The 9,667-nt window shown below is 45.4% G+C and overlaps 1 protein-coding gene across 1 annotated transcript in view; it reads right to left on the bottom strand.

Annotated features, from left to right (window-relative positions):
• Window positions 1-8,862, bottom strand: part of prom1b (prominin 1 b) — a gene marked incomplete at both ends in the record, with an annotated part of 18,406 nt that extends 9,544 nt beyond the window's left edge. The window contains 5 exons of the mRNA XM_083692864.1: window positions 81-201; window positions 1,401-1,606; window positions 1,759-1,785; window positions 2,038-2,096; window positions 8,709-8,862. Of these exons, the coding sequence (XP_083548990.1) occupies window positions 81-201; window positions 1,401-1,606; window positions 1,759-1,785; window positions 2,038-2,096; window positions 8,709-8,862 (567 nt within the window). The remainder of the gene's footprint in view (window positions 1-80; window positions 202-1,400; window positions 1,607-1,758; window positions 1,786-2,037; window positions 2,097-8,708) is intronic.
• Between the last annotated feature and the right edge of the window lie 805 nt (window positions 8,863-9,667).

Genomic DNA, 9,667 nt, shown 5'->3' with positions numbered 1-9,667 from the left:
GTGTGTGTGTGTGTGTGTCTGTGTGTGTGTGTGTGTGTGTGTGTGTGTGTGTGTGTGTGTGTGTGTGTGCGTGCATGTACCGCAGGTGTGTTATTAGCGAAGGCCTTCAGGTCTTTCATATTGGTGTTGATGAGTCGTCTGGTGGTCTTGATCTGAGTGCTGACATTGTGGTTCGCAGCGTACGCAAACAGCACTCCCCCCCTGAAACGCACACACACGCAAACAAACACACACACACAGACACACACACAAACACAAACACAAACAAACACAAGTATGAGTAAAGACACACAGAATGTAAAATGCAAGTTCAATACACACAAATAAGAGCGCTTTGGACATCCACAGAGACGCAGTAAGTGCTGCTGGCCAGGAGAGGGCAGTGTGTCTCCACAGTTAGGAACTGGGTCCTAACAGTGGCCTCAATCTCAAATGTTTAGTCTCAATCCTGCTCCAATAAAGCCGTGTCTCTCTCTCTCTCTCTCTCTCACACACACACACACACACACACACACACACACACACACACACACAGACAGACAGAGACAGGATCAGGTTGCGATGAACTGTATTGTAGCTCTGCTCACTCAGTCCAGTCTTATAAAACCTGAAACATGAAGAGTCATTAGACTGAGGAGAGAAAGGAGAGAGAGGGAGAGGGAAAAAAAGAGGGGGAGAGAGAAAGAAAGACACATTTATCAAACTGCCAGCTCTTCCTTTCTCTATGCACTCTACAAAAAATAATAGAAATGAATAGTGAGATATGATAGTGAGATATCAAACAATATCATTTCTAACTCAACAGAAAGAGCTTTGTGTGTGTGTGTGTCTGTCTGTGTGTGTCTGTGTCTGTATTAGTGTGTGTGTGTGTGTGTGTGTGTGTGTGTGAGTGTATGCATGTCCTTGTGTGTGTGAGGGGGCATCAGACAGCGACCCATTCAGACAGAAAGCCCTCTCACAGCCAGCCAAGCAGTATCAGTGACAACTAACTGCCCTGCACTGTGTGTGTGTGTGTGTGTGTGTGTGTGTGTGTGTGTGTGTGTGTGAGTGTGTGTGTGTGTGTGCGTGTGTGTGTGTGCGTGTCTTACAGTATCTCCGTTTTACGTCTTTCCCTGCGTTTACCTGTCTGTTTCTATCACAGGTGAGGTTACACAAACACACACACACAAACACACGCACGCACGCACACACAAAGCGCGCACAAAGCAGCAGTAAGTGTTTCTTAAAGCCACTCCTCTGGGACTGATTACCACAATCTCCACAGATACACAGCCCCTCTCTAAGGCTCATGGGAGAACAGTTTCCATTGTGTGTGTGTGTGTGTGTATCCTCGGTGTATGCCACCTTAGTGAAGGATGAGGATGAAGAGGCGATCGACGATGGTGCTGTGCGTGACTTACGTGATGAAGACGGAGCTGGCGATGAGTGAGGCTGTGTAGAAGCCTCTCTGGCAGTCAGCGTTCTTGCGTTGTCTCTGGTGCATCTCCCCGCCACAGTTCTCACAGCAGCGACACACACAGAAACACACACCCACGACGGGCAACAGGAGGAGGACCACACTCCCCACGCACACACACACGATGAACCCCGCCTCATAGTAGATCGCCTGTGAGAGGAGGAGAGTTTATTATATAGTGTAAATTATATTATAATATAGATATATAAATACTATGCTTCAGTTTTGCAAGTGCGTGTTAAGGGTTATGAAGGAAACACAAAGTTAGAACAGTTCTAAATATATGGGAAAGATTACTGTACCTGTAGGATTAGAACAACGTTCTCTGGCTGTAACACACACACACACACACACACACACACACACACACACACACACACACACACACACACACACACACACACACACACACACACACACACACACACACACACACACACACACACACACACACACACACACACACACACACACACGGAACAGGGATGGACAAGTGAAACCAAGTTAGTAAGTACAACATTATAAAACACCACCTCTCTCCCTCTCTCTCTCTCTCATACACGCACACACGCACAGCCTACCTTCTGTAGGTCCACTAGTTCTATGTTCCTGTTGTGCTGCAAGACTGTGACGATGAGATCTGAGACAATAAGAACACACACACAGCATTCCTTAGAACAATAGGAGGCAGATAGTGGCCTACCGACAGTCTCCCTACTAACAACACATTAAGGAACAGTAAGCATGTTATGGTGAAGTGATATATCGTGTTATGGGAAGATGTACTGATCCAGTGGTGATGTTTGTCTAGTAGTGGTAGTAGTAGTAGTTAGTAGTAGTACTAGTAGTAGTTATGTAGTACAATGGTGGTAGTCAATATCACATTTCTATTTATTTTCACAGACAAATGTGAACAATACTAAACATTATAAACAATAAATATAATACCAACAATATAACACCAAACCATAGACCCCCAAAAAACAAGCCAAGCAGACGCACCGCTGCCCCTGCGCCCTGTTAGTTGTAGTAGTAGTAGTAGTAGTAGTAGAAGGAGTCAGAGTAGTGTAGTACAATGGTAGTAGTGATAGCAGTAGTAGTAAAATTGTAGCAATAAACAGTAGTAGCAGCAGTAATAGGCTAGTACAGTAGTTGATTGAAGGAGTCAGGTGTTGGCAGACATCTCTCTCTGAGTGGTTCCCTAGAAGTCAGTACAATGGTGTCGAACGCTAACTCTGATGCTTAGTCACGCGTTGTGGACGGGTTAGCGTCCAATATCAGCTGGTGTTAATGGGATTGGCTAGCTGGCGCTAGCAGAATAGGCCTGAGCATTTGGCGAACTGATGTTGATGTGTCTGCTTCTGATCATTCAATTCATACTGTACTTTCATTTCAGTTATTCCGATTCTGTTGGTTCACTGGACGCACACTAGGTTTTACATTTGTCTAAATGATAGTTGAAGGGGGCTAGCTCTGTGTGTGTGTGGGCTCAGTGTTTGAGTATGTTGAAGGTCTTGTCTATCTGTGCATATGTGTATATGGGTCAGCAGCTCAGTAATACCAAGCTCAGACAGTGACTTACCTGCTACTGTTACTCACAGACACACAGAGACACACAGACACAAGCACACACACACACACACACACACACACACACACACACACGAGAGGTGAGAGGAGGGTAGATGAGGTGAGGCCAGGTGACGGGAAGGAAGTCGTGGTGAGATGGAGAGGAGCTATGATATACAGTGTCCTGCATAAGTAATGGGACAGTGAAGCATTTTTTCTTCTTTTGGCTCTTCACTGTAGATGTCTGCCTCGGTCAATGAGGCTGTTTGCGATTTCTGAGCTCACCGGTGCTTTCTTTCCTTTTAATGAACTGTAGATTTTGGTAGGTTTTGGCTATGTTTCTGATAGATTTTTTTCTGATATTTCAACCTCATAATGGCTTCCCTGACTTTCATTGATGTCTCTTTGGTCCTCATGTTGACAGACATCAATAGCAGACTCCAAAGGCAAACACAAAGCCTAGAATCAATACTAGACATTGAGTGCTCTCTTATGACCGCACAAATGATTTGACGGAACACACCTGACGAACCAGAAACACCTGTCAAACCAAGTGTACCCTGAAATAGGGGGACAACGCTTTAAGTGATGGAATTTTTTAATGGTGAAAGTAATATGTACACAAATACCAAATAAAAACTGATAATCTCTACTTTAACCCAATAGTAACTGTTTGATTTAAATCCAAACTTTTGGAGTGTAGAGCCAAAAGAAGAAAAAATGCTTCACTGTCCCATTACTTACACAGGGCACTGTATATATGGGAACTTGTGAGCCGTTTAGAGGGCAAATATCGCCAATCTAACGAGCTGTTCAAATGAAAGCCTCTTCAGAGAAAGCCTGAATAAGAGAAGAGTCTCGGGTCAGTTAAAGGTTATGCTGTATCTAGAGGTTAGCTGTGGCCATACGGATAATCCGCTCAACAGGGTCCAAACCCCCCCCCCTTCACCCTTCATGCTAACAGCTAACTGCAAGCATATACTATATTGTTGTATATATAATAAAATCCACTGAATGTGAGACAGCAAATGCAAGCAAAACTTAGCTAGCAACCACCCTGAAGTAGCCTCCTGTATCTCCTGTGCAAGATAGAAGAGTATCTTAACCAAACAGCTGGCTCTTGTAGGCTATCATCTAACTGGTGTTTCTTAGCTGACAAGCATCTTTGCCACCTGTTGTTACAATGCATTAGCTTTAGCTACTTAGCATTAGCCACCCCAGGGTTAGCTTAGTTTAGCCAGCTTAGCTCAGTGACCCAGCAGCATCCTATCGCCCCAGGGAAAGGAACACGGGGGATAACCCATATTAAGACTGATAGCATGGAACAAGCCCCAAATGCACTTTTGCTTAGCAGACCCTACACCCAATATGGTGGACATTGTGTCCTGGTTACCTGGGCACAGATTAAGACTAGCCTTGGTATAAATCATGCTTTCAATAGAAATTGCTATTGAGGATGATTTTCAAGGATTCAGGCTTAATCTGTGTATGGGAAACCAGCCCTCATTGTGTTGCATGCAGAACCATAAGTATGTGCTTCTCAATAGCAACTACCATGGCGTTTAAGCACCATTTGATTTAATATTCCAAATCGTAGCCTATATCAAATATGGCCACTGGAAAAACAGCAAGGGAATGTTGATTTGAATGGGAGAGCCTGTTCTAAGAATTCTAACTCTATGGGATACTCTCCCAATACTACGCACCGAGTGAAATCGGAGGACAGGTTCATTGTAATGTATGGAATGGAATAAGGAATTCGTTCCATGCATTATAATGAGCCCCTCCACCGATTTCTACTTCCACCAGCCTCCCTTGATGTGTATCAACCCTGTAATAACTGTTACCTGCTAGTTGTATAGCCTACTGTAGTGAAGTGTAAGTCAGTGAAACCCTCTTACAGTGTGGGAGTATATATAGCTCAATCCTCCCCACCCATCTGACCAGCTCATAGGGATTACACAGAGGTGTGGTCACGTCCTGAAGCAACCCGGCATACATCCCTCTCCTAGTATAGCCTATATCTTATACTGTAGCCCACACGCACACGCACACGCACACGCACACACACACACACACACACACACACATCCCCCCACCGTGGTTCAGCATCTCACATAATACACACACTCTCTCTCACTCACTCACACACACACAGACACACACACACACCCACACCCACACACACACACGCCACCCTGGTTTAGGATATCAGGTGCGGAACACACACCACTAGCACAATAACACAGACCCATAGGACATTCGGTTTACTACAGTATAAGCAGAGTCAATGTCATCCATATGAGCAACCGTGGGAACTGGACTATCTTGGGTAAAAGTACATTACACTTGTATTCAATATTAGAATATACCATGTAGAAGGACTGTAAATGAGGTTCGCAGGGTTCAAGGCTGTAGGCGTAATAATACAGTATGTCTTAGTGTTCTCAGAACAGAGCCTCGTCATCAGCTTGCATGTGCCATGCCTATGTGTCCTGGCCGTCAACCTGTCAACCCATCAACCTGTTAAAGAAGTAAACAAGCTGCTTACATGACATGGCCAAGTCACAGGGTTATATACTGTAAACTGTATGACCCCTTAGGGTTCATATGACAGTGCAATGCTGTTTATAATGACCCTTGAATGGCATCCTGTATATACCTTCATGTCCCATAGCTCTTTCATTATGAGAAGACAGATAGATTCTGTATTTAGCTGGTCTGGGGTCAGATATTCAGATTAAACTCACGGTGTTACTGATCAACATCTGATCTAGGACGTGTCACAGTGATGCACTGATAACTACCAATGTGCCTGACCCAGTTTCAGCCCCTCTCTGTGTGTGTGTGTGTGTGTGTGTGTGTGTGTGTGTGTGTGTGTGTGTGTGTGTGTGTGTGTGTGACAATGCCATCTGTAGTGAGTGCTAGTGTAGCATTAGCCCTCCAGTCACTAATCCTCTAATCTGCCACTGGTATATCGGGGGGATAAGACACAGACTCTCCACACTGGGAACCACCCGGCAACGTACCTGCAAGGTTACAGTATGAGTAACCACCCGGCAACGTAACTGCAAGGTTACAGTATGAGTAACCAACCTGCAACGTTGCAGCCGCTTTACAGGAACATTAAAGGAACCATGAGAGTCAGGAGGAGAATGGGGTGTGTGTCTGACTATATGTGTGTGTGTGTGTGTGTGTGTGTGTGTGTCTGACTATATGTGTGTGTGTGTGTGTGTGTGTGTGTGTGTCTGACTATATGTGTGTGTGTGTGTGTGTGTGTGTGTGTGTGTGTGTGTGTGTGTGTGTCACTTCTCATTAGCCACAGTGGGAGAGTTGCCTTCACTTTTACTGTATGTTGGAAATACATATTACATGATTGTAATTGTTAATATAAGCAGATCTTCACATTTAAAAAAAAGTGATTCATCATCTCAAGTGATTAATTGATCCTCACTGACTGTTTGACAGTGGAATACATGAGTTTCCTGTGGACTGCCTTCACTGATTAGCTATTTTTTTTTTAAATTAGCTAACTGTTGCCTATTCCCCCTAGTGGTTCAGGGGGCTCTTTTATGTATGTAGATGCTAAGTGGGATCCTTAGGACGACCCTTCCCTCACCCTAACCCTAACCAGACCCTTATTCTTAACCTCTTCACCATAAACCTTACCTAACCCTTACCTTGGTACTTAACTTAAATGTTTTAAATCTCAACTTCAATGGGATGATGTTAGAGGGGGACCATCCCAAGGATCCCAGTTAGACTGTTCACCTTATCTGTATGTCTGAGACTGGTCTGGATTTGTGTGCGCAAGTTCATTCTTCCATTCATTGTCTGTCTTCAACAGGAGGGGGTTTTCTCTCAGACACCAAAGAGTTGAATCCTAACTCGAGATCTGCACACGTAACCTGTGAGTGGGAAATTTGCCTGATGATCCGGACCTTGAGCTAGGATTCCACCCTAAGCCAAAAAAGGAGAGTGTGGCCAGGAGAGTGTGATGGTTATCAACTAAATCTCCTTTCAAATACTGGGCAAGGGGCAAGCAGGACTACAGTAGGCTCAGGGGAGGCTGGTGGAGGTAGAAATTGGATGACGGGCTCATTAGAATGCATGGAATGGATTTCTGCCTCCTCCAGCCTCAACTGAATAGGTTACATTGCAAAGCAGTGGAGGCTAGCATGGCAAAACTATCTGCTCTATCATCGAATGTTCAGCCAAGTGGGTCGCTTCTTTTTGGCACAGTTTGAGAAGAGTGTCTGATCTTAGCCTCAATCTGATAGCCACGTGTGTACTGTATGATGTTTACTGTTTCTACTTAATAGCCAGGTGTGTATATATGTGTGTGTGTGTGTGTGTGTGTGTACGTATGACATTATTGGTGTGTGTGTGTGTGTGTGTGTGTGTGTACGTATGACATTATTGGTGTGTGTGTGTGTGTGTGTGTGTGTGTGTGTGTGTGTACGTATGACATTATTGGTGTGTGTGTGTGTGTGTGTGTGTGTGTACGTATGACATTATTGGTGTGTGTGTGTGTGTGTGTGTGTGTGTGTGTGTGTGTGTGTGTGTGTGTTATCCAGGTGGTCTAGCTACCTGGAAAGTCCCTCAGTAGCAGCATATGGTCCTGGAGGATTAAGGTATTAGGATCTGAGGCAGGTGACTGAGAAAGCCAGGCGTAATCGCTGATCTACTAATTGATTATGTAGCCTATAGCTCTGACCCAAAATGGCAGTGACTTAAAACTTCAATCCTATTGCTCTCTGTACCATCCTCCAATGTGACCATTGACCACTCCAGGAAAAAACACACCAACACACACTATTAATATCTGACGTAAAAATAAACGTGTTATGACATTGCAATAACAGATCAGAGGATCAGCGTTCTGGTTTATAAGCTATTGATCTGGGGTTTATCACATACAGTACTGTAAATCTATAATCATAATGTTGGGTTATGCGCTCAATAGGACGATCCTGCCCAGATACACATGCACACGCACACTGTCGAGCTGATGACGTTTGTTTAGCAGTCTGATGTATTGTCAACCAGAAGATTTGGTCTCTACTGGGCGGGCATCTCGTTCCCTCTGTGACCCACATAGGGAACATCCTGCCCGGATACAAACAGGCACTCTCTCTCTCTCACACACACACACACACACACACCAATAATGTCATACGTATGTATGTACACACACACACACACACACACACACACACACACACACACACACACACACACACACACACACAAAGGGCATTATCTGGATGAACCCCCCCCCCTTCTCTCTCTCTCTCTAAGCCATGGAGTCATAGCAGGCGCAGATTTACAGCTCAGGTAACGAATTCCGTGACTCCCATAGAATCTGTTAAGATTAAAATGTATGTCCCTTGTGGCGATTATCAATCTTTGCCAGTTAACACACCACAACCTGCTTATGGGCCCTTCTAAGTCTCTCTCACACACACAACAACAACAACCTGATTATGGGACCCTCTAAGTCACAAACACACTCACTCACTCACTCACACACACGCACACATGCGGTCTATAGAGAGCTCACCTGTCGGGAATGGGTTCGGTTGGACAACGTATAGGAATGCGTGAACAATATGAAATAGTATCCCGATGGGCCCAGGTTCATAGTAAGCATGTGTAGCATACACTTTCGACGGTACGAAACCGAAGTCCAGCGGCTCCACGGGGGGCGGCTGGGACTGCTGTCTCGTAGACTCGGACGGCACCTCGAGCGAGTCATCCCCCGGTGCGTCCCGGTGCGGCTCACTGCTCGTGGACCCCCAGCAAAACAGCAGCACGAGTCCCGTTCTCAACAGCATGGCTTGGAACAAACAAACGAACTATAAATTACACAAAAAAAAAAAAAAACGAGCAAAAAAAAAGTGGGGAGAGGGGTTGGTGACGTAGGTGATACACCTGTCTCATTCACTGCCTAATCTCTTTCGCACTCCTCCGCTCCGAAGAAGAAGGAAAGTCATCGAAAATATAATTTAAAAAAATTCTTAAATTGCCGAACAGCTAAAGTAAATCCCGTTAAGTCCAGTTTGCTCGGTAAGAATTCATGGGAAACATGGTAACTCTCCAAAACGCGGCACGGCAGTGATTGCACTGGCGGTGTCCTCCGGTCCTCCCGTTCTCCGAGTCTCCACCGCCTTGAGCCACCAAGGCTGCGCGGGCATGCGATACCGGGTGCGCGCGCACCGCACGTTCGGGAGGAGCGTATGTGTGTGTATTCTTATCCTCTCTGTTGTGTGTTTATGTGTCACATCCTTGGCTGAGACGCTGACCAGCTGTGGTGGCGTGTGGTGCTCCGTCTGTTTTCCGGTTAGCAAACAAACTGACAAACAAACAAACAACGAGGGAGGTCGGGCGAGAGCAGAGTTGGCTCGTCTCTCTCTCTCTCTCTCTCTCTCTCTCTCTCTCACCCACCCACCCACCCACACACACACACACACACACACACACACACACACACACACGCACACAATATCTACTTTTACTTTAATGCAGCGCCTGCTCAAAAGAGCATCATCATCATCACCAACATCACCAACATCACACTGTGTCCCGCCATTCTAGGCCTCCTGAGATACTGGAGAACGGTCTGGGTCTGGGCCCATAACA

The sequence above is a fragment of the Argentina silus genome (assembly GCF_951799395.1).
Source record: "Argentina silus genome assembly, chromosome: 21".
NCBI classification, from domain to species: Eukaryota; Metazoa; Chordata; class Actinopteri; order Argentiniformes; family Argentinidae; genus Argentina; species Argentina silus.
The sequence above is the reverse complement of the archived record's forward strand: the minus strand, read 5'-3'. Positions and strand labels throughout refer to the sequence as shown.